At 42.0% G+C, this 26,480-nt stretch overlaps 1 protein-coding gene across 9 annotated transcripts in view; it reads left to right on the forward strand.

The window, feature by feature from the left end:
* The window catches only part of ERC1 (ELKS/RAB6-interacting/CAST family member 1), a 490,045-nt gene that overhangs the window by 271,444 nt on the left and 192,121 nt on the right, over positions 1-26,480 (forward strand). For 7 of the 9 annotated variants that reach the window (XM_059726507.1, XM_059726506.1, XM_059726508.1 and 4 more), the window contains one exon: positions 5,233-5,364. The exons of the other annotated variants lie outside the window; for them this stretch is intronic. In XM_059726507.1, the coding sequence (XP_059582490.1) occupies positions 5,233-5,364 (132 nt within the window). The remainder of the gene's footprint in view (positions 1-5,232; positions 5,365-26,480) is intronic. 9 annotated transcript variants of the gene reach the window in all.

Genomic DNA, 26,480 nt, shown 5'->3' on the forward strand with positions numbered 1-26,480 from the left:
GTGCTCTGGGAGTGGGTGATTTAATCAGAGTAGCTCTGAAAGCCACTTTAATTAAAGTGCCACAGCATCTTGTGCATCAGCATCCCCGTGCTTAAGATGTCAGTGGGGACACTTGAGCTAAAGCTCAATGACAAGCCTTATTTAAAGCACCCTGCTGCCTTTTTGAAACACAGGGATGCTGATACATGAGACCTAGAGACTGGCTGGAGTGCAGTAATTACAGGCAGTCCTCGACTTACAACATTTCAAGTTACAATGTTTTACACTTACAATTTTTATAAATTGACGCCCTGTTTCAAAGTTACAACGTCATTTTTGACTTTACAACGCTTGATCCGATGTGGCGCCATGCCATCGAACAAATTTGCTGCGTCACTCACCTCCCTGGAGAATATCTGTCCAAACTTCCTTGGACACTTTCTTTAACAAAGCAGACGACTCCACAAAAACCTGCTGCCAAAACTCCTGAGAAGACTCCAGCCAAGAACCCTTCAAAAAGTCCAGCAAAGTCACCTCAAAGAAGTCCTTCCAAATCAATATGATTGCTATTTACAATATAAGTACATTAATGTAGCTATATTACTCATCTATAATTGATAGAGTACAAAATTCTGGGGTATTTTTGGTGAAAATAGGGCATCGGTCCTTGGTTCAGGAACCAATCCCCCATTTATAACATTGTTTCTTATGAGAAAATTGGTTCCAAGTTACAATGTTTTGAATTAAGACACGGTTTTCAGGAACCATGTGTGTCATAAGTCTAAGGACTGTGCCTATACCATGGTCCAGCAGACTCAATTAACCAACCATGTAGCTGGGATAAAATTAGACAAGCTTCCAAATGCAAGACATCTGAAAGCTTGTCTAATTTGATCCCGACTACATTGTTGGTCCAGTAAAAGCTATCACCTTAAGAGATCCTTGCCTCACTTATAGCTCAGTCACATTGGTGGGAAGTTAGTGAAATCCCGGCTTCAAAGACAGGTCTATTTTCTACAGTTTTTCTCTCCAACTGAAATATCCCTCATGAAACATCCAAAGTTTTCTTTTTTTTAAACTGTTACAAATTTTCATCTGAACTAATAGATTCATTTGCCTGCATTTCATCTGCTCTTCTAAGGAAGGTGCTAAGTTAGTATTTTGAATGTTACAAGGGCACTGGTATTTCACTTGCAAAGGAGTAAGCCTTTCAGATCTATACAAATACTATTTGTAACAGTACAGAAAGTATGAAAAGGGGAATCCGCCATATCATAAAAACTATCCAGAAGAATATCAGAATGTGCAAAAGTCTTATAAGGTGGCTAAAATAGATCTACTTGCTACCATCACAGCTGAGTCCACAAGACTTCACGAATCATGGCATCTCTGAAGATTATTTCCATCCTGGATATATGTAAAAAAACCCACCTGGGTCCTGTAATACATTCAGAAGGAATTGCACTATGCTGAAGCTGTAAATCGGATGCTGTTTTTGCAAGTACTGTAGTCGAGTCTTTAAGTCTCCTAGTCCTGCCCCCATTACATTGAACCATTGCCTGAAAGTCACCGTACATGAAACATGTATGTAGGCAATCTCGCCAAGGAAAAAGAAAAGTGAATTACCTATACAGTAACTTGAGTTCTGAAGCGGTGTTGTACATATATGTACTTCATGACACTCCCTTCCTTCCCCTCTGCTTCAGAGTCCCATATCCATCAGATTCCATGGTAGAGAATTTTGATTGGGATAGCCCTCTACTCTTTATTCTTTTGAAGCAGAGCACAAGAACAATAAGGGTGCTTATGCAGCCACAGTGGATACTGTGGAACAAAAGATCAAATGCACAAAATATATACGCACCACAAGTGATTATGTGTATGAACAGTACTTCTCAAAGAACTCCTGTTAGTGTTCAGGTAAATTACCTTTCTTTTTATTTTTGTTGCTTTTTGGTGCAAACACTTTTTTTTTGTTTTGTATGCTTTTATGAGAGTACATATATGTCTGTAACTAATGCTATTTAGTAAGATTGGCACTATGAAGGGGTTTTTCAGCTTAATTGTAAGAGTAGTGTTTGAAGAGTGTATTCTTATAAATTAGTCATGTATTATGTCCATTTGCAAAATCTGTCAGAATGCATCACAATACAAAATGATGTATTGTATTCCATATTTTTCGTTTTGTTCCAGCTACCTGTGATGTTGCTATTAATAACAAAATGTAATACATTTTGCCCAGCTGCTTTTGCCATTCAGTCTACTACTTCAGTGGGTTAGCCCAATATTATGGTATACCAGCATCTAAAATATCAGGAAATTTTCTTCTTTCCCATATTTGGTAGCACCCTACATCCCAATCCAGAAGAATGTATTGCTCTTGGTTCTTCTCATGTTGTGACATTGTGACAACTATATATAAGTTGCTCCATTATGCAACTTAAATTTCATGTGTGGCGAGGAGAAATCCTTCTTGAGGTGCCCAGGATCAGATCAAAAATAAAATTCTCCCCCCAACCCCTGCCTCAAATATCAATATCATTACAAAGTATTGAAATGATTCAGTAAGAAAAAGATAATTGTACTCAAAGTGTTTTTCCCCCAGAGGTTACAGTCCATCCCAAGAAAGTAAAATATTTTATAAGGTTAAAAAGCAAAAAGAAAAAACAATCTGGAGTGGGATCCAGTGCAGGATTTACCCTGCAGTTTACTCAGCCTGACCTTTCTAGGGTCATGCGCCTATCTCAAAATAACAAATGCTATTCTGTGATCTGCAATTTGCTGTCTTTCTTCCACCCTGCTTTTCTTTCTGAAAGGGTGGCCTTGGTGAACATATTACATGTAACTGCTTTACTTGGCAATCGGCTCTACAACTGTTTTGTCAACAGTATTGTTTGTGTGGTGCAGAATCTTGAGTTGATAAAAGCTTATGTACTCACTATTCAACTCAGGCCATTAATAAGTGCAGAGTATCTCAACCTTTCCTCTTTGAAGGACAACATCTAAATCAATGTTTGACACTTTATTGCTATTATTGTGACTTAGAAAATAGGACTAGCATTTTTGTTCCTTCTACTTTTCTCATGACCCGGTCTTTGTGATACCTAGGTAAAAACACTTTATAAAAAATAATCATTTTTGTGTTTTTCTGTTTCCTACAAAAGACTCTATAGAGTTGGCTGATATGCAAAGGATCTTTCTCACATTCATTTCAAGCAGTAATTTCTAACTAGACACATCAGTGAGGATTTTCACGTGCAAGAATTATTGCTCTGTTCCAACCTGCTCTGATTTCATCAGTTGGACTGACTTACTCTTGTTACTGTCCTCCAGACAGTACAGCCTAACCACAGAGAAGATTCCAAGGAGAGCAGCCTGTATTCTGATAAAATGGAGGCAAACAAGTGATTATTTTTCAAGTCTGGCACAACTAATGCTCTATTCTGAGATTTTTTTTGGGACTCTCTTTTACCTACCTGTTTTGAAAGGAAGACTCTGATCAGGCTAATTGAGAGTTCCCAAGTAGTTTTGAGAACATCAAAGGATTTCATCAGTACTTCAGAAGGATTCAAAATGGGGTAAAATTCTACTTCTGCAGCTCAAGTTTTTAACATGAAGATTTTCCTGTTAATTTTTTGAGCACTTCACTCCTTAACAAACTCTACTTTTCCTGGTAAATCCATTTAATTTACACTTTTCTTTGAAAAAAGATCCTCTTTTAAAGTCTGTTAAATAATATTGCCTGTTCTAGTGGCGGGCCAAGTCCTGTAAGTCTGACTCAACTGGACAGTAGTGTCAAAGGTCTGCGTTGCCCTCTTACAGACAGATATGCAGCTGAACTGACTGGTTAGAAATGGCAATTGTGAGAAGATCCAGTAGCAGTCTTCATTGCTCAGCCCTCCTAGGTAATGCAGCCCAACTCCTACAGAAGAGATATATGAGGATCAGCCTTTTAAACTCCAATGATTTACATTAGATTAATGGAGAATGCAAAACCCAAGCATTTTCACAGTCAAGACTGATACTCATTATTCTTACATGTTGTGAAGTGTTTTAAGAGGAACAGTTGGAAGATTTCAACATCAGGAACTAAAAGAGCAACAAACATATATAAATATTGCCAGCACTCCTTCCCTCGTTTCACCTATTTATCGGATAAAAAGTGAAAAATGAGAAACAAGGTGTTTACAGAAAGGAGAAAGACTAACCCTTTTATTAAGGCCTATGCTTTGTGATTACTTTAAGATCATGTTTCACACTGGCAACTCGTGCTGCAAGACAAGAAATGCATAAATATGCCCCCAACCTGCTTGGTTTACTTGAAACTTTAAAAAAAAAAAATCAGAGCCTGCCACATGCAAAGAAATGTACCCACTAACGGGAAAGTGGCTTCTTTTTTGATCCTGTCACTACTACAGATCCAGGGGACATGTATTTATTAGTCAGAAAAATATCTCAGATGAACAGGCTCCCCCATAAAATTACATTTAATTCTTTTTTGTAATTTTGACAAGGTAGTTAATAGATTTTTGTTTCCTTGTGACCTTATAGTGCCCTTCAGTGGCCATTGACTATACATAGGACACCTGAGCTTACAACTGTGAAGATATGATTCTTAAGCAGCTCTCAGAGCTGTTAACAGTTTGGGTGCTGGATATCCAAACTGCCAAGCTAGACCTCCCAAGCTAACTTGTTTTTTCATGCAATAGTATTTGATGAAAAACTGACTTGTCTGAAACTGTTGGGAAATCTGCCCTGTTTTTTGTTGGGTTATATATACTTCAGACAGTGACATATTTTCTTTCTGGATATAGCAAATCTCTAAACTGCAATGTTATGTTTTTCTTCTGTCACACCTGCTGGTGAGAATGTGAGTGCATGAGAGAATCCCAAAGCCTGCTACTGTCCCAACACCTCTGGCTATTATGCTCTTATGGAACGGCACGCTAAAATTTTCTTTACAAGCATCCCTCTCTTACCTGTGCTTTCTGATCTGAAAGGACTGTAGTGCTCCAGCTGCTGAGGGCAAGCATATCTGTCTTGCTTTTGCTAGCTTTTTCCTCGTTCTCTTACGTGCTTCTTCCTTCTCTTCCTTCAATTCATCTTTCCTTCTCTTTGTGAAGATATTTTGATGTGGAATTGCACCTTGGGAGGGAGAGTGACTGTATAGCTGGCATAGCACTTGGTTGGTTAATGGGCTCTGATTCCATTTCCAAACTAATCCACTTCACCTAGTATCCCATCATTTTCCAGGACAACCTACGTAAGAAGGATGATCGGATTGAAGAACTGGAAGAGGCACTCAGAGAAAGTGTGCAAATAACTGCAGAACGGGAAATGGTGCTAGCACAAGAGGAGTCAGCCAGGATCAATGCTGAGAAACAGGTCTGCAATCTTATAAAGTCACTGGTATTGCTGGCAAATAACAGATGCAGCCTGACAGGAAATTTCTACTAATTATTCCTTTTCGTTTTATAATACTTTTTCATCTGAGGACCCTAAATTGCTGTTCAGACGTAAGTATAAGGGCGTGTGAAGCTTTTAGGTTTTCTTTGATTGTTTGTTTTTCCATTCCTCGCTGCTTATCTGCCTGGAAAAGGAGTGAGGTGTTTTGTGCTTTTGAAAGAAGTTTCTGTAATATTGCTCTGAGATGTCTATATGTTCTTGAGCATAAACATGCTCATGTGCTGTAACATATGTTTTTCCTTGTATACCACTTAGGAGTCCTACTCATGGACTCCTTTGTGTTTTTCACTGTAGAAACTCAGATCTTTGCCCTAAAGAATTTGCCCACAGAAGATGGCATTTAACTATCTCAGTTGTGATCACTGGCCAGAAATTAATAGGAAATGATAAACTTTCCTTAACCCATGATCCTAATTATTGTAGGGCACTACCAACAAAAGTACACAGTACACTTGAAGATCTAGTAGGGGATGGTCCTGCTTTGAACAGGTGGTTGGACTAGATGACCTCCTGAGGTCTCTTCCAACCCTAATTTTCTTTGAGTCTATGATTCTACTTGTCAAGCAAGCCTAGGAATTTGTGTTGCATATGGGTGGCCATATACATCCTTTGAAGGGTGTCTCGGGGTGTGAGGCGATTAGTTATGTGTGAAGAGATAAGCAGATAGACAAGACAGCCATCACCCACAGCCACCGCCCAACCCCTGGGTAAGGAGGTAAGCTCTGTAAAACATAAATTAGTTTTAGAAACTGAGTGCCACTCATGTCACAAAAGTTATGGAGCGGTGTCTCAAGTCCATTGAGGCATGCCATGAGTCCAAAAAGGTTGAGAACTACTGCTTTACATTGTATTTTATAGACCTTACCTTTGTTCCTTATTTGAACTGAATTTCCAGGTATCGTCATCCAGTCAGTGATGTTGCAGCAGCTTGTCTACCCCTCAACTCTGCATACACAAAGTTCTATCCAACTGTTTTTAAAGAATAAAAACACACTGGGAGAGGGAATGGGTCTGAGGGTAGGGGTGAAGAGAGAGTTTTTTCAAAATGTACTACTGTACTACATGCTTTCCCAAGAGGTTTTTGGTCTTTCTTTAATTAACAATGACCTACATTCTCCTAAAGGAAATCATGTCCACTTCTTAAATATTTTTTTGGTTCAATTCAGACTCGGTTACCTTATAGAATCCCTGTTCTGAGACTGCTTCCCTATGGTGATGCTTCTCTTTATGAGTATTAGGTAGTCCTCCACACTCAGGAGAGTGCCATTTCTCCAACTTCCTTCTAAGAGAAACCATACCTTGAGCAAAACAAGAATTTAAAGTGTATAAAGAATATATTTTCACACTTTGATTTGAAAAGACAGGAAAGTATAAAGGAATAATAATATAGCATAGGTCAGCATGGTCAGTAATCTCCCCAACCAACTTTTTTCAGGATGGGTTTTTTATTTGCTTGTGTTTTGGCATGACAAAAAAAAAAGAACTATTAAAAACAAAGGGCATTTATAGACGTGCTGTGGGAGGGCGCATTAATTAGAGAGGCTCCGAGAGCTGCTTTGATCGAAGTGCCCTGAGTGTCATGTGCATCAGCCTCCCAACGCTGAAAAATGGTGACAGGGGTGTTTTAACTAAAGCTCATTGAACAAGCTTCAGTTAAAGCATCCCCACTGCCACTTTTTAACATGGGGACACTAATACATGTGACACTCAAGTCTGCTCCAATGCATTGTAATAACAACACTTCGGAGCAGCATCTCTGCATGTGTATGAGTGCCCTAAGGTAATCTTCCAAGTGTGAAGAGCAACACAGGAAAAAGGAGATAGTTGAGAGGGCTTTATAAGGGAGGCAGGGGGCATAGATTGAGTTTAGGGGTTTTTTTGGTTTTGGATTTGTTTGGTTTTGTTTTTGGGGGTGTTTTTTTTAAGCCTTCATGGGCTTTTGCTGATGAACATCCAAGAGGCACCGTCAGACTCAGAAGCTGGACAGAAGGAGAGGGCGGTAGATTTGCAAGTCACCCACACAGAGGTGGCAGTTGAGTTCATATTTGTAGATGAGATTAATCAGAAATTAAGAACAGTGAAATGAGAGAAGCAGACCAAGGACAACTCAGTGCACAGAATGTTGTAAATAGAGGGGATGAGAAGGCTCTTCTGAAGGTCAAAGAGAGACGAGAGCAGTATTTAGAGAGGCAAGTGGGGTCAAGGTTGGCAGGTGAATAAAACATATTTGGAATGGAAGAACTCAGACTGTTCATAAAATTTGTACCATAGAACAGGAATAGAGTGAGTGAACGGTGATAGTGTGACCTGGGGCTGGGGTTTGGCTTTGCAACTGGAGAGGTAGGCAAAAGATTCAAAGCATGGAAGGAAAGTGTGCTGCGGGCAGCGGATCACATATAGAGAAACAGCCACCATATCAATAAAGAGATAAATTAACTGGAAAATGCAGAAGGGCCAAGTGACTTGGTGGTAGGCGTGCTTAGCATGATAGACAATGCTAAAAGAGCCCAGGTGACAATCAGAGAAGGGGAACTCAGGAACAGGGCTAACAGAAACCTGGTGGGATTCATCCCACGACTGGGCGGTACATATTGAGGGTTACAGATTGTACAGAAAGGACAGGGTGGGGAAGAAAGGGGGAGGGGTTGCTCTCTATGTCAATGAGCAATATACATCAACCCTCATCAAGATGGAATCCAAGGATGAGGAAGTAGAAGGATTGTGGGTTTGGCTATATGGGGGGGCAAGGAGAAAGGGATTTGGTGGTAGGGGTCTGCTACAGACCCTCACATCAAGGGGAAGAAATAGATGCGGGGCTCCTGAGGCAGCTCTTGGAGACCATAAAAGCTAAAGAGGCGGTAGTCCTGGGGGACCTAAACTACCTGGACATCTGCTGGGAGACACAGACGGCAAAGTCCCACCGCTCGTGCAGGTTTCTAACCTGTGTACAGGACCTCCACCTGACACAGGAGGTACATGGTCCCACTAGGGGGAATGCCATACTGGATCTGGTATTGGCAACGGGGGATGACATGGTAGGGGACCTACAGATCGGTAGCCATCTGGGGGACAGTGATCACCTAATAATAGAATTCAACATAAGACAGCGAGTGGGTAAGGTAACTAGTAGGGTGAAAGTGCTAGACTTTCAGAAAGCTGATCTCAATGCACTCAGGCGATTAGTCAAGGACGCACTGCAGAGTAGGAGTTTTGAAGTGATGGGAGCCCAAGAAGGGTGGCTGTGCCTTAAGGAAACGATCCTTCGGGCACAAAGTGAGAGGATCCCCGTGCGAGGTAAAAGAGGGAAAGGGGCCAGGAGGCTTCCCTGGCTAACCGCAAAAATCCCTGGCAGCCTAAGGGCCAAAAGGGGAGCACATAAAAAGTGGAAACAGGGAGAGATCACCAAAGACGAATATACCTCCTCTGCTTGTGCTTGTAGGGAGGCAGTTAGGCGGGCCAAAGCTACCATGGAGCTGCGGATGGCATCCTAAGTAAAGGACAACAAGAAATTGTTTTTTAAATATATAGGGAGTAAAAGGAAGGCCCAGGGAGGAATAGGACCCCTGCTAAATGGGCAGAAACAATTGGTGACAGACAGAGGGGACAAGGCTGAACTCCTCAACGAGTTCTTTGCCTCAGTGTTCCTAAGTGAGGGGCAAGACAAGTCTCTCGCTGGGGTTGTAGAGAGGCAGCAGCAAGGCGCCAGACTTCCATGCGTAGACCCTGAGATGGTGTAGAGTCACTTGGAAGAACTGGATGCCTTTAAGTCGGCAGGCCTGGATGAGCTCCATCTGAGGGTGCTGAAGGCACTGGCCAACATCATTGCAGAGCCACTGGCGGGAATATTTGAACACTTGTGGCGCACGGGCCAAGTCCCGGAGGACTGGAAAAGGGCCAATGTGGTGCCCATTTTCAAGAAGGGGAGGAAGGAGGACCTGGGCAACTATAGGCCAGTCAGTCTCACCTCCATCCTTGGCAAAGTCTTTGAAAAAATTATCAAGACTCACATTTGTGAGAGCCCGGCAGGACAAATTATGCTGAGGGGAAACCAGCATGGGTTTGTAGCAGGCAGATCGTGCCTGACCAATCTAGTCTCTTTTTATGACCAGGTTATGAAACGCCTGGATACAGGAGGAGGGGTGGATGTCGTATACTTAGACTTCAGGAAGGCCTTCGATACGGTATCCCACCCCATACTGGTGAACAAGTTAAGAGGCTGTAGGCTGTGACTTGGACGACTGCACGGTCCGGTGGGTGGCGAATTGGCTAGAGGGTCGCACCCAGAGAGTCGTGGTGGATGGGTCGGTTTCGACCTGGAAGGGTGTGGGCAGTGGGGTCCCGCAGGGCTCGGTCCTTGGACCGATCCTCTTTAATGTCTTCATCAGTGACTTGGACGAGGGAGTGAAATGTACTCTGTCCAAGTTTGCGGATGACACAAAGCTATGGGGAGAAGTGGACATACCGGAGGGCAGGGAACAGCTGCAAGCAGACCTGGACAGGTTAGACAAGTGGGCAGAAAACAACAGAATGCAGTTCAACAAGGAGAGAAGTTTGAGAGGCGACCTTGTGGCTGCCTATAAGTTCATCACGGGGGCACAGAAGGGAATTGGTGAGTATTTATTCACCAAGGCGCCCCTGGGGGTTACAAGAAATAACGGCCACAAGCTAGCAGAGAGCAGATTTAGACTGGACATTAGGAAGAACTTCTTCACAGTTCGAGTGGCCAAGGTCTGGAACGGGCTCCCAAGGGAGGTGGTGCTCTCCCCTACCCTGGGGGTCTTCAAGAGGAGGTTAGATAAGCATCTAGCTGGGGTCACATAGACCCAGCACTCTTTTTCCTAACTATGCAGGGGGTCGGACTCAATGATCTATTGAGGTCCTTTCTGACCCTAACATCTATGAATCTATGAACAGAGAATCAAAGCTTAATAAAGAATGAATCAAGTAATATGTCACTTTTGGTGAGTGGAAGAGTAGATCACAAGCTACAGGTTATGCATAATATGAAGACAAGGCTCAGGGAGGCTAGCAACATGGATGTTCAAGTCACCAAGGATGAATGAGAGTTTGTGATATAAAGAGTGTTAGGCGTGAAAAAATAGAGAAGGAAGACTGATGGGAAAGTGCTGTGTGTGTTAAGGGAGACAAGACAAGACTTGGATCCAGTGTTTGCAAGAATAGGGAGGAACAGGTTGGAAGTAGTAGAAAGAGCAGAGGAGAAGTCCATACACCCCCACCACTGCTGATTTGACACCAGCATCTCATTCCTGCAGAGAAAATATACTTGCCAGCTGTGGGGATCATAAGCAGTGAAATATTGCTAGCAGACAGTATAAAGGCAAAGCCAACCCTGTACCTCAGTGATCTGTTGCACTTAGTACCAAGACAACTGTCCTGTCCTATTTTGTCTGACAGTATTCTGCTTCAGTATTAATTAAATACAGTTAGGCAGAGGAGGGATGGCAAAGCACCATTGTTCTGAAGTGGGTAGGGGGATTTCCTGCCAGCTGCTTTTTAATCGTCTTACGTTTTTAATCAATCTTATTTTGGTTTATTTAATCTTCCTTCACTTTCAAAATGTCATAATTGTTCCACATTCTGTGGAAGTTTATATGAGTTTGTGAAAGTCTCCCACTGAAAACTGGGTGCTTTACAAGTCTGGGGCCCACACAAAGAATCTTCACAACTGTGATAATAGAGCTTTAGGTTGGATATGTGTGATACATGTGTGAGAATTTAAAATCTTAATGTTGCCCAAACTGGTTATAATTTGCTTTTAACTGCATGCTTTTTCTTTCCCTCTCTTCTGTCTTTGTTGTTTTCTACCATTCTGCTACTCACTGCCTGTCTGAAGCTGTTAAATGAAACAGTGCATGAGGCCTACCATTTTGGCTTTAAATGGTTCAAGGTATGAGGAAACCTCATTTGTGTATACCCTTTCCCTTGACCTTTGCTTTAATACTGTTTTGTAACCCCAGTGCTGTCTAGCCCTACCCTCAGCCATCTCTTGTGCTGTGGCCCTCTGCTGTACTTCAGTGTTTTGTATGGATTTCTTTCTAAATGTTCTACAAGTTTCAGGTTCTTTTTTTTGCTGGAATTATAATCTCCATGAGCTTCTGCAGGACTCCAAAATTCAGACTTTATACCTAGACAGTATTCCCAAATTAAAAACATTCCCCCATTGGTCCTATTTCTTGCCATTTGAAAATATGCCATTAATGACTGCACTTAAGTGCTTGCTAACAAGATTTTGGCAAAATTTCTGTGATTGTAATACGAACACAGATAGCTTTTCTGTTTGAGTACCCCAAGGTGGAGGTCTGATCAGTTGCTCTTTTATCTATGGCCATGTGTGTAGATGACTCCCTATAAAAATTAAGTTTTGGGCACCCCCTATTAGAATAAACCCAATTCTCCAGTATTTTATATCTCAGTAAGATAGGCATGATTTGTCCCTCTACTGAAAAGATGAGGGCTTCCTTCAGCTTTGAATCACAGTGGATCACAGCTCTGCCCTGGCTCCAGATCATATTATCACTGCACAAGATCCCAGCCCCAGAGCAGCTCCCTGCCATGCCATGCACCCAGCCAGTGCTGCTGGGGCCAGTCTCTGGAAACCCTGGCCTTGTGGGACTGCTGGGGTCTCCATGGAAACCAGCTGCAGTGATGTGGGCAAGGGCTGCTGGGAAATGGAGCCTGCCCTGGGCCCAGTCTGGCCCATGGACCAGACTGTGTCTGCTCCTGGTTTAAGGTAACAAAGAATGAATAAAAGATCTGGTCAGAAAAAGTATTTATCTTACAGATCCTAATCTCAGTCTTACACCAGAGGGAACACCAGGGCTTTATTTGCCCAACAAGAGGTCTCCTTCTACCTTCACTGACCCCAGCACAATTAGAAGAGTCCTATTTGAGCAGTCTGCCCCAATTGTTTCCGCAGCTTCGCTACAATTAACCTGCTGTGCAGTTAACCAGAAAGTTATTGTTTATCTGCAATGACCACTGATTGCAGGGGTGGCTGCTGCCTCATAAATCCAAAACTGTTTCAGTAAATCAATCTTATTTTGGTTTGGTCACCACCATAGTGTTGATCCCCAGGGACATTTTGGGAACCAAGAAAAGTTTTAAAAAAATCTGTCTTATCAGAATTAAATATTCAAGAGAATTTTTAGTAAGTTTTAATAATGAAATACAGATAAGTTATAAATAACCAAGCATTACAGATAAGGCATACAAGAAAATGATTAAAATTGATCAAATGTAAATGCACCTAAAAATAATCTTAATCTTGGGGGAAAAAAATCTTAAAATTCTGTTAGGAAAAAGGGCTTCTTACCTAGGTTTAAAAACTGAGTTTTAAAGCAGCACATTTATTTTGGTTTATCTGCCACTGGTCTATTCAGCAAGAACTGTAGTTCAAGACTGAAGAGAAAAGATTCCAAGGCAAACCTAGATTTTTATACTTAATTATCTGGCTCGCACTTACTTAATACAACTAGAAAATATGGAAACATTCCTAATAAGTTATATTTTAATGAATATTAATGTGCCTATTTTTATCACCTATTTAAACTATTAAATTCTTGTCCTAAACTCAATCTAACTGGCACAAAACCACTAAAAGCACGCAAAGCAACCTTTAGCTGGCTTCTTTTGACCTGTCTTTTTTTCACCTTTTAAATTCTTCTCACGTATGACACTCTTGCCCACTCATTTCCTTTGCCATCTCTTCTCTTACCAAAACTTTGATAACTTGAATACAAGTAAATGTATTCCACTGCCATTAAACAGCTTAGGATCTACTACAGTCTACAGTAGAAGGGTCTGGGAAGGAGTTACACTTTTAGGAAACAGCCACTCACTCTCTTTAAGAGATGAAGGTAGGGGTTTGGGAGGGACACTGTGGGAGGAGGGAGGCATATCCCATTGGTGTGAGTCAAGAATGTGGGACTAGGCTGGCCTGTCTGAAGCAGAAGCATCATTCTATACAATCTGCAACAGGATTCTTACTTGCTTCTCAAGGCATAGCAAATACATGGCCACCTAGAAAAATATTAATTATGTGGGCACCAACCCTACAGCTGTATTTACTCTGGCAGACCCCTGGGACCATGTGGACACTCGTTGTAGTTGAGGAATCTTCTGCATGAGAATAAAGGTCTCTTAGCAACCCTTTCTAGAACTGAGACTGCAAATGTCATCCTCAGTTGTTTTTTCCTTGTCCTTTCACAGTCCTTTCCTAGATCATAAGGCCTGAGTAGGATCATTGTGATCATCTAGTTTGATCTCTTGTAATTGTAGGGTATTTTTCTTCTGGCAGTGATCTCTTCATCTTGACCAAATTGAATTGTCTGTCACAAACCTAGTAACATGGAATTTTCAGCTTTTTTGATTGTGTCGTAGAATCATAAACAGTTAGGGTTGGAAGGGACCTCAGGAGGTCCTTTAGTCCTACCCCCTGCTCAGAGCAGAACCATCCCAAACAAAGTTTTGTCTAGCCAGGTTTTGAAAATCGTCAAGGATGGAGCTTCCACCACCTTTCTGGGTAGCCTGTTCCAGTGTTTTACTACTCTCCTAGTGAGAAAATTATTCCTAATATCTAACCTAAACTTCCCTCGCTGCAACTTGAAACTGTTGCTCCTTGTTCTGTCATCTGTCACCACTGAAAACAGTCCAGCTCCATCCTTGTTGGAACCTCCCTCCGGGTCGTTAAAAGCTGCTATTTAATCCCCCCTCAGTCTTCTGTTCTCTAGGCTAAATAAGCCCAGTTCCCTCAATCTTTGTTAATAATTAATGTCCCCCAGCCCCCACACTATTTTTGTTGCCCCCCACTGGACTATTTCCAAGTTGTCTACCTCCTTTCTGTAGTGAGGGGCCCAGAACTGAACACAGTACTCCAGATGTGGCCTCACCAGTGCTGAATAGAGGGGAATAATCACTTCCCTTGACCTACTGGCAACACTCCTACCAATGCAGCCCAGTATGCTATTAGCCTTCTTGGCAACAAGGCCACACTGCTGGCTCATATTCAGCTTATTGTCACCTGTAAGCCCCAAGTCCTTTTCTGCAGAGCTGCTGCTGACACAAAAAGGAAGCAAGTAAGTCAAAATGCAAAATGCGTATGATGTGTGTGTGTGTGTGTGTATGTGTATATATATATATATATATATATATATATATATATATATAAATGAGAGAAATATGGGAAATAAATGAGATGAACTGGAAGCTGCAGCCTGTGAAAAGAACTATGATCTGATTTGTATCACAGAGAGCAGGTGGGAGAGCTCTTATGACTGGAACAACAATGTTGAGGATTCAGGAGGAAGAAGATAGCAGAGCAGAATGCATTTGGGTGAAAAGGTGAAAGATACAGCACTGATATAATGCTGGAGATTTATTCTAGACTGCCAAATCAGGAAGAAGAGATGGATGAGGCACTCTTCAAGGAGGTGATAAAATTATCCAAAATCTATGAGATGGTAGTGATGGGAGACTTCAATTTTATGGACATCTGCTGAAAGAACAATACAGTCAAGCATAAAATGTTGAGGCAGTTCATAATCTGTATGTAGGAAAATTTTCTGTTCCAGAAGGCTGAGGATACAACTAGGGTATCATTTATCTTGGACCTTGTCCTGACTAGTAGGGAAGAATTGGTGGAGGAAGCGATTATGATATGATAGAATTCCAGATACTGAGATGAGGAAAGCATGAGGTCAGCAGAACTAGGACATTAGATTAAAAAACGTGGCTTTAACCTGATTCAAGGAATTAATACGTATGGTGCCATGCGAAGACAGACTGAAGGATAAAGCCACCCAAGAGATCTGGAAGCTTCTAAAGGGCATGGTATTGGAAGTCCAATGAGAAACTGTTCCGACACAATGAAGGCATAACAACAGTTAGAGACCAATGTGGCTGCACAAAGATCTTTTAGGATGCCTCAAATACAAAGGAAAGCATACAGACAAGGGAAAAATGGACAGGTCACCAAGGATGCATACCAGGAAACAGCAAGAAACTGCAAGGACAAAATTAGGAAGGCAAAGATAGAATGAGCTGCACCTAGTGACAAAAGTTAAAGGCAACAAGAAGAATATCTGTCAGCATGTTGGTCAGAAAAGAAAGACCATACAAGCTGTGGACCCGCTGTCATATAGACAGGGGGAATTCTTAACAGAAGATGTAAAGAAGACAGAGCTACTCAACACCAACTGTACCTCGGTCTTCACAGAAAAATTAACCTACAACTAGACATCTAATAAAGATTATTTGGATAAGAAAGGGAACAAGTACAGGGATGAGATAACAAGAGACAGAGAGCTTTTGATATGTGTGAATGAATTCAAGTCAGCAGGGCTTGATGAACTTCATCATCAGGTGCTGAAAGAACTGGCAGAGATCTCAGAGCCCTTGGCAGTAATATTTATAAAACCATGGGATATGAGTAAAAGTCTGAATTGATTCAATCTTTGCAGGTTAGTTTAACCTGGCTAGGCTAATCCAGTTTGTAACTGCACAGACATCCCATAAATGCAGGCACATGCCTGCAGTGGCTCAGGCTAGAAGCTGGAGGGTGTTTATGAACTGGTTTATGTTCACTGACCATCTGTTCTGTTACAGGTTTAAAAAATGTTTCTGATCACTTAAGCCTGTTTATGTGTAATGTCTATCCCTAGCCTTTGACTCTGTACTTAGCCCAGAGGTCTTTAAGGAAGCATGCACAACTTCCATGTAAACATAAACAAACGGAAGAAAAGTCTTCCTTATGGCCTTTCCTGGCAGCTGCTTCATCTTTGCTGGCCCCAGGCTCAGTGCAGCAACATTTACTGCCATGCTGACAGTACAATAGTCACCTTGAGAGGCTGCTGCAGGTGCTTTTTATTTCTCCCTCCTGACCCATGTGGCCTGGCTTCTAATGCCCTGCGTGAGCTTCCTCGCTGAAAAGCTCACCATCTCTACCCATAGTAACAGGGCCTGGCCTTGTTACATACATGTCAGGGGGATTTTTAAGACTTCCTTAGAAGCATTTGGTGTTGGCTGGAGCCAAGGCTGGGGATTTTGACTGCTGCTCCTCGGACTTAAACCCTTGCTAGTTCCTGACTAGAGAGTCTTCACCCTTTGCTCAGGGTCAGACCAGTTGCCATATTTGGGGTCAGGAAGGAATTTTACCCCATGATCAGATTTCTTTGGACTGTGGGGGTTTTTCCCTTCCTCAGGCACGGACCTCTTCCTGAGCGCTCTCAAGCATATTTAACAATCTTTGCAACAACAGAATGTTAGCTGCCATGGTTCCCCTGCTTTAAGTGTGCCAGGTTAAGGTGTTAAATCTTGTATTCTTGTATTATGTCTGGGTTGACTGTAGTTCTGCTAGAAGGTTAGAAGATGGATTCATATAGGATGATTTGTATAGGGATTATCTTGCTTCAGGCAGGGGTTTGGACTCAGTGGTCTCTAGAAGTCCCTTCTAGCCTGACTTTTCTATTATTTTATGATTTAGCCCAGGGTCAGGGAAGTGCCCAGCACCAGGATCATTTATATCACCTGTTCATTTTGTTCTTCTCACCCCATGAAGTGTCCAACTCAACTTTACTCTTGAGTCAACTCGCTCTCCTACTGAAGAGGGCACAGTTGCAAAGACATAAGTCCATTTTTGAGAATCTGACCTTAGACTTCTTGAGAGGTTCAAATTGTTTTTGCTCATGCTGTCCTGAAATTGCTTTCTCCCATTTCTCAGGTTCTCCAGGGATTGGCAGGTTTCTACTTATAATGAACTGCAATTTTTCCTCCAAAATCCTAAAGGATTTTTGAAAGATGGCATGCACTTGCCAACCAAGCTGCTCATGTCAAGCAGAGCTGGGTGCATAGTGCTATACTAATAGGAATGTAAAAATGTCATTAATCTTTAATGCAATAGCTAGAAAAAATAATCCTGTACCAACTGGTTTCCCAGGTAAACTACACTGATAGTTAGCTTCAGTGAAAACCACAAAAAATACATGATTGAGATAGAGCAGGGTGACTGTCAAGCCAGTGGTTCTTCCTCCTGTTAACGCATCTAAATTGCATTAAAACTATCCAGTGGAAATGATTTTCTTGGAGATTAATTATAGAGCCACATCCTCAAATGGAACTCCTCCAAGGATATGAACAAACTCTGCAGGGTTCCATATATGTGGTCCACATAACTTGGTCCCAAAATGTTTTGACAGCTGTACAAAACAAAACAAAAAAACCCAACAAAAAATGAGACCATACTCTGCTTATATAGGCAGCCCTGAATCTAAAATGACTGCTGCAATCAGGCACTTGCTGGCTGCTTGGCTTAGGTCTTAAAGTGGCAGGCACAAACAGTGCCCTGCCACAGACACTTATTTCTGTACAAATGAGCCACTCCTTTGTAATGATTGCCAATTTTTAAATCTTAAATTGGGTTGTTATCCCTGATAGTATGCTGGAAAAGTGTATTATCTGACTTCATGGTGTGACAACCAAGGACAAACTAAAGTGGAATTTTTCATCAATTTAGTGAAATTCCACGGCTTCAGAAATCTGACATCTAAGTTGTAAAAGTAGCTATGTGACTGTAACCGAGTATGGCATGACTCACTTCATTCAGACTAGTTTCCTTCAAATATGAAAGCAATGTGCCTTAGCACTCTTTAGCTAAGGTGGCAATAGCCCAGTTCTGTTCTGTTGTATGACCCAGCTACTAATGAGTATCCTTCCACCCCCAAATAGTCTTAAATAATATCACAAACCTGATTTCAAAGGGGGAATAAAACCTCACTATGAGTCAAAGAATAACCCAATAGAAGTATTTTAGTACAGCTATCTTCAGTTCACATTGGAATGTACTTTCTAGAGACAAGGGTGTAAGAATCTAGGCCCTTGTCACTGTATAAAAATGGAGTGGAGTTCAGGTTGTTTAGATGATTACTGCTTTCTGCTTTAACACGCATTAGATCTTCCTCCATTTAAAAATCCACTTTGCCATTTCCACAATAGGTAAGAAAGTTTGGAATCTGTCCTATGGAATTTTGTATACCAATGCTTTTTCCTCTGCTTTTAGTTTTTAATTAGGCACACTGAGACAAATAGCTACTTTGTGGCTAATCAAACTATCCAAGTAAAATAAAGTGAGTAGAGGTTAACTTCTTTCCATATAGTGCCAAAGGGCCATGAATGTAACAAGAATACTTCTGTTATCCAGGAGTAGAATTAAGAAGATACAAAACAGTTCTTACTGGTTCCAAACTTTAAATGACAGTATAGTCCTCAGTAGAATATGGGCAGTTAATATCCCACTTTATCCTTTCCTCGTTCAGCAGTCTCTTGGGCTGAAAGAAGCCCAAGCTACAGCTCCATTGCCTTCTCAGGAGCACATTTTTCTCACAGAAAACCTGTGTTAGTTTATAGGATTTACGGCTCCCACTTATGAAGCATAGCTGTCAAACCTTCCTTAAACAACAAAGCAAGACATAAAAGCCAGTTCCTCTCAGGTTTGGCAGCCTTTTAAGAACTTTCTTCTATCAGAACACTGAGAGTTTCAATCTGTCCTGGTTCAAGCAAGGACAGCACTTCATTCTTGGAAGATGGCTGAGATAATTCCTCCCAGTGATACTTGTATCTTCCATTCCTGGTCAACAAAGCCCTTGTTTGTGCTCTCTGTGTCAGGACAAAGATTGTAATGGCAAGTATCATCTAGCCTACTTATATTAAGGTCTTTCATTGCTTGCAGGTACTCCTGTCCATGATGGAATAGTTATTTTGTGGTTTGGTCTGGAGGTGGTGGAGGTATCTTAAGGAAAGCGCTCATGTCTCAGGAAAAGAAGCGAGTGAGCTCTGTTGGTTCCAATAGAATTATAGAAAATTAGGCTGGGAAGGACTTCAGGAGATCATCTAATCCAACCCCCTGCTCAAAGAAGGACCATCCCCAACTAGATCATTCCAGCCAGGGCTTGGTCAAGCTGGGTCTTAAAAACCTCTGTGGATGGAGATATCACCACCTCTCTAGATAACCCATTCCAGTGCTTCACCACCCTCCTAGTGAGAGAGTTTTTCCTAATATCCAACCTAAACCTCCCTTGCTGCACCTTGAAATCATTGCTACTTGTTCTGTCATCTGTTACCACTGAGAACAGTCTCACTCCATCCTCTTTGGAACCACCCTTCAGGTAATTAAAGGCTGCTATCAAGTCCCCTCCCAGTCTTCTCTTCTGTAGACTAACTAAAAGCATTCCTTCAGTGTCTCCTCATAAGTCATGTGCCCCAGCCCCCGAACTATTTTTGTTGCTTTCTGCTGAAGTCTCTCTCCAATTTGTCCACATCCTTTCTATAGTGGGGGGTCCAAAACTGGACACAGTACTCCAGATGTGGCCTCCCCAGTGCAGAATAGAGCGGAATAATTACTTCCTTTGATCTGCTGGCAACACTCCTATGAATACAATCCAGGATGCTGTTAGCCTTCTTGGTGACAAGGGCACACTGCTGACTCATATCCATCTTATTATCTACTGTAACCCCCAGGTCCTTTTCTGCAGGGCTGCTGCTTAGCCAGTCAGTCCCCAGGCTATAACAGTTCATGGGATTCTTACATTCTAAGTGCATGACATTGAACATCTCCTTTGAACCTCATGATATTTCTTTTGGGCCAATCCTCCAATTTGTCTAGGTCACTCTGAATCCTAGTCCTACCCTCCAGCGTATCTACTACCCTCTGCAGCTTGATGTCATCAGCAAACTTGCCGAACATGCACTCTATGCCATCTACCAGGTAATTGATGAAGAGATTGAACAAAAATGGCCCCAGGACCGACCCCGGGGCACTCCACTTGATACCAGCTGCCAACTAGACAGGGAGCCATTGATTACTACCCACTGAGCCCGACAATCCAGTTAGCTTCTATCCACCTTACAGTTGTTCATTCAACCCATACCTCCTCAGCTTGCTTGCAAGAATGCTTTGGGAGGCAGTATCAAAAGCCTTGCTAAAGTCAAGGTATGTTACATCCACTTCTTTCCCTGCATCCACAGAACCAGTTCTCATCATAGAAGGCAATCAGGTTGGTCAGACATGACTTGCCACTGGTAAATCCATGCTGATTGTTCCTAATCGCCTTCTCCTCCTCCAAGTGCTTAGAAATAGATTTTTGAGGACCTGCTCCATGATTTTTCCAGAAACTGAGGTGAGGCTGACTAGTCTATAGTTACTTGGATCCTCCTTCTTCCTTTCCTTAAAGATGGGCACTATATTTGCCCTTTTCCAGTCATCCGGGGCCTCCCCTGATCGCCACGAGTTTTTAAAGATAATGACCAGCAGCTCTGCAGTCACATCAGCCACCTCCCTAAGGACCCTCAGATGCATTGCATCTGGCCCCCTAGACTTGTATACATCCAGCTTCTCTAAATAGTCCCTAACCCAGGAGTGGACAACATATGGCCTGTGGCATCCCAGGAGATCCTGCCCATCAGTTCCCCGAGGAAGTCAAAGTCTACTTTTCTGAAGTCCAGGATCCGTACTCTGTTGTTCTCCTTCCTTTTGTCAGGATCCTGAACTCAATCATCTCATGGTCATCTCATGTCCACTTCTACCTCCCCCACCAATTCTTCTCTGTTTGTGAGCAGTAGGTCAAGAAGAGCACTACCCCTAGTTGGTCTTTCCAACACTTGCACCAGGAAGTTTTCTCCAATGCTCTCCAAAAACTTCCTGGATTGCCTGTGCACTGCTGTATTGCCTTCCCAGCAGATGTCAGGGTAACTGAAGTCCCCCATGAGAACCAGGGTCTACAATCTGGAGATTTCCTCTAGTTGTCTGAAGAAAGCCTCATCTACCTCATCCTCCTGGTCTGGTGGTCTATAGCAGACACCCACCATGACATCACCCTTGTTGCTCTCTCTTGTAACCTTAGTTTCATACTGGAGCTCTGAGCAGTCATACAGCTTTTTTATATACAGTGCCACTCCTCCTCCTCTTCCTCCATGCCTGTCCTTCCTGAACAGTTTGTACCCATCCATGACAGTGGTCCAGTCATGAGCGCAATCTCACCAAGTCTCTGTTATTCCAATTACATCATAGTTCCTCAACTGTGGGAGGACTTGCAGTTCTTCCCTGTTTGTTTCCCGGTATAGACTCTTGAGGTGACTAGCCAATTGCCTTACTTTTTCAGGAAGAATGAGGCCTTCCCTGCTGCTGCCTCCTGATTCTGCTTCCTTCAGATTCCATTGGGCTTTGAGTAGCTGTTCCTGAGCAGCTAATGAGTGGTTACTCTTATTCTGCCTCTGGTTTCTCTTGGGTACCTTCACTGATCATGCATCTCCTCCCCAAGGAAGCCCCCAATACTCACCCGCCATGTCTAGATGTTCTGTTTAAGAGTGGGAGGTTCCCTCCAGATTGGGACTTGATGGGAGGTATCAGCAGATGTTTCTGGAGCTCTACCTCCCCTACACCCTCCCCTACACCTCCCCATGTACCAACCTGCTGGATTTGCCTGGATGTTAGTCTGACTGAGCATGTCAGGTGCTGGGCCTCATGGCGAGATCCTGATATGGGCTTTGAGTGTAGCAATCTGACCACAGTGTCAGGTTGCACACTGTGTATTGCACTTAAGTCCCTTCCTCTGGGTCTGGCCTAAGGGACCAGCGATACTCCTAGCGGTCCTGCTTATTGTTAGGAACTGCGGGCCTTCTGGCTCCTAGGCTGCCTGATAAGCTTTAAATGTCCTCACCTGGAGTCCCTGAGGGCCCCTGGTCCCTTGGCCACGGCGTGTAGGTTATGGCCTCTCTCCGGCCTCAGGGGTGATGCAAAATACAAAAAAGAAAACTCCAATGAAAGCTTCAGGGAGGGAGTGCTCCTCCTGCCTGCTTACATGTCCTGCATGCTGCATAGAGGTCCATCCCCAGCATCCGTCCCTGCTCAGTCACCAAGTGCCACCCTGCTGTGGGAGAGATCCCTCTTCAGGACCCTGTCCTGGGTCCCTGTCCCCTTTTGAGACTCTGTATCTGGTCCCAGCATGGAGGCATGTCTGGCCATGCTGGCTGGAGCACACAGCTGCCTCCCAGCTGTTACTCCCTAGCTTCCCTCTCACAGCTGGCTTTTATTGGAGGCAGCTGGCATGTCCTGGCAATGTCACTGCCCCATGCTGGTTCCAGCCCCACTAGTAAGCAGCTGTTGAACTGCACAGGTGGTTTCTCTAGCTGCCATCATTCTCCACGCCTGCAGCAGGTAAGTTTTTTTTCTATTTCAGGACTGGCAGTATTATTAATGCCCACATGGATGAGCAACATGGGGTAGTAGTTAGAGGGTCATATTAGTCTTGGTAATCCTTCAGTGACATCTCGGATCTGGGGTCCAGGGAAGCAGCAGATCTCCCAGGATAACAGGTCAGGCTGGCAGATGGATCCCTCCTTCCCCCACAGATGGGAGTCTCCAACCACCACCACCCATTGCTGCTTCTTCATGGCAGTGTTCTTGATCCTAGTTTTTTGGGGGATTCCTGCCCTTGCCTCTACCACCAATGGAACGCGCTCCTGATCTTCTGTTGCTAGCACTCCATATCTGTTCTCCAGGCAAACCACTGCACATGGGGATGATGACTTCTTGCTGCCAAAAGATATCTGGTCCCCACATGGATAAGAAAATATAAACATAGTTACTCTTCATTTTTACTCATATTACTGTTCAGTGTGTTCCTCCCTTTTTCTGTCCCACCTTCTTCCATATATTTCATCCTAAGAATGTAATAAAGGGGAAAGGTAGTCATTTAGTTATGCTACTGTTTTCTCATATACAACATGCCCATAATAAAATATGCATCTTGTTTTTGAGAGATGGAGGAAAAAAAGATCTTTCCTTGAAAATACTGGTAAGTGGCAGTAACTGAGTAGCAGCTGCAGCACCATGAATCTCTGCCTGGGAGGTGAAAGGGGAAATGGTGGATGGAAGTGTCCATAGCCAACAACTAGGGAAACTGCTGTTACCATATTTCCCACTTAATAACACACTCCAATTTCCAGGAGTTGAATTTTGCAAATAAAGGAGTGTGTGTGTGTTGTATGAGAGAAAATATGGGAATATATAAAGTGCTGTGAGTGAGCTAAAGTTGTTTTGCATATAACTTAGCTAATACAACCTAAAAATAAACAAATCAAAGCTTAGGATACCAACAGTACCACACTCCTTTTTACGAACAGCATAACTTCCTTATACAGCCAAAAACTACCAAATCTTAACTGTCCTCTGAAAAGGATACAAATTATGCTACCTACCTGCTTTCATGGTTACAATAGTGGTGAGATGTGGGGTCTGTGGGTTTAGGGAGCGGGCATTGTTTGCAGTTATAGGGTTTTACTTAATCGCTTTATAGATTTTTCATTGGGAGTGTTACAGATAGAGTCAACTTAATGTTTATGGTGTTCTGCTATATTAATTTTCCAGTTTTTTATATAGAGATTTCAAGTAAGCAATGGCTCCTCTCTTGAAGGTTATCCTGTTCCCTGCTGTACATAGGGCTTTACTATAACATTCCTTATTCAATCCCACACAAAGCAAAGTAAATGTTGAGATTTATATGAAGTGTTGGGAGAAGGATTATGTGTGTGTATGGGGGGAGGTTTATACTGTATATAACTGTAGAAATCTAAATCTTGGGAAAAGGGCAATATTCCCTTAAATGTTCCCTTTACAAGGATTAGTGGGTAGCAGAACTTCATAATGGAAGATACAATGGCTGTTTCCTTCATCAGTCTATCTTCAAACACACAGATCAGTATTGGGTTAGACAGGGCTGACAGAGGCCAAAGATCCTTCCCACATTTTTGGGGCAGAATTCGCTAAATGATGTTTTACAACCACACTGCAGCAGTACTACTTTTGGAAGTTCTGCTTAATAAAGGGTTTTCCTTAGCTTCTATACTATTTGTAAACTTTATATTTAACAAGTAATGAGTTTGGTGCTTAGCATTGTTTAATTTCTACTTCTAATATATTCTTGTTTACCAAAACAAGTGATAAGCAGACAGTATTCTAAGTATCTTTAAAAATTCAGAAAATCATTTGCTTGGTTCAGAATAGTTAAGAAATATTTTGGGTATAGTCTCTGATACCACCTGAAGCACCCTATTGCTTTCTTAAAGAAAATGTGTCTGTAGTGAAACCATAATTCATTTCCTTCGTATTTTGCATAAAGGTTTATTAGCTTGTGATTTAAGTGAACCATCTGGTCCTCCTGGCACGGTACAGTCAGACCCAATGCTTTTTCCTTGTAATATGTTACTTGAGGCAGTTAAATTACATATTTAAGTATCAAATCTGGCCTGTGCTTTTTCCATGTCCTAACATCTGGTCTTGGAAGGTTTTTTGCAACCCAAGCAAGGTCACATGGAGCCAAAATGCTTGCCTTTCTTTTATGGTTGTTTCTTTCCTTTTCCTTTGTCCATCTGCCACAGTGTCTTATTGGTAAAAGTGAATGCAGAGATGCATAGTCGTTTTATGATCTCAGTCAGATGAACACAAACATTTAAAGTTAAAATAACTGAAGACCTGAAAGAATTAGCTAAACATTCTCTGAGAGAGTGGTAGAATATGAGGAAGATTGGTCTTTTTTTTTTACTCCCAAGATAATTTTTTTTTTTTAATCTTATCCCCAACTTCTTTTTATGTGCTGGCCTTACTCAGCTGGTCAGAAGTGTAGGCTTTATAACACCCTTTGTGTCTTGAACACAGTGGTCCTTCACAGATTATTCCCATGAAGAAATGTAGTGTTCAAGTGATCAAATTCAGCAATTGAATATATATGAAGTTGGCTTGGAGTTTGGCTTGGAAAATAAAGTTTCTGATGGAGTCGCACAACACTAATAATAAGTGAGTTACTAATACTGGATACTGAGTAACTGTATTCTCCCAGGTGCCATCTCTTTTTATCCTGTCTAGAATATTTGATGTAAAGATTGAGCAAACATGGCTGTGCTTTTGTCCATAGATGTAGGAAGAAAATATTTTATATTAAACTTTAGTTTCCTAATATGGCTATACTATCCTATAAGTATTCTGTAAACAGGATGCTATTCAGTAGTCTCCCTGTTCATAATTCCACTGGGTTTGAGAGCCATGAAAGTAGCACTGGCAACTCACTTGAGAAGGAAATTTGTTATGTGATTTTTTTAAATGACCTCTCAGATCTTTACTTATATGTTAATAGGCAATACCTAATTATCCTCTGGATGTCAAATTACCCCAGTACCAGTTTGAGGGTGGGCTGGAATGAGTTGCTTTATAATTTCTTTTTCATTAAATGCTTATTTTACTGCTATTCTGAACACTGAATTTCTTTTCAATAAGTATCTCCTATTACGTAACTGGATCCCTGAAATCAAGAAAAACAAATCATCAGTAGCATTTAAAGTTATTTCAAAATAAGCAAGCACACCAGACACATAAATAGTGCTTACCATTCCTTCCAGCATGCCTACTGTATATTCAACAGTCAAAATTGCAGCAAAATTGATGAGTCACCAATACACTAATATTCTTTTTTTTGTTTAATTTAAATGACCATAATGAAATGAGCTGTAGGTTTACAGCTCTGTAATTCTGAAATATGGACATATGTATTAAAAATGTATCCATTGCGATTTGGCATAGTTTGTCTTTACTCCTCAGAAAAACTCAACATGAAGTAGGTACAGTAACAACTGGTTCTCTCTGTGCAGAATGGGTAATGGTGAGACAGTTCAGTGAAGTAGTTCATTAGTGGCCACTTGCATTGCACTTGTCAGAATCATGACTAAGGGACCCATGCTTCCATGAGGACAGCAGTTTAGCAAGAGCATACAATTAAGAGAATTACTAGATGCAAAAAAAAACACACGCCCAAAAATTCAGCAGATGACAGCCCACAAAGTATTTTATCCTTTCTTGAAGTTTAGATTTTGCCACCCATCAAAAGGAGCCTTGGCCTATATATTAGCTGCTGGCATCAGTGTGTCCTGTTAATAACTCAAATTTGTCATGCTGCTGGTTTGGAGGATAGCTGGGA

This window comes from Alligator mississippiensis, chromosome 4 (genome assembly GCF_030867095.1).
Source record: "Alligator mississippiensis isolate rAllMis1 chromosome 4, rAllMis1, whole genome shotgun sequence".
NCBI lineage: Eukaryota > Metazoa > Chordata > Crocodylia > Alligatoridae > Alligator > Alligator mississippiensis.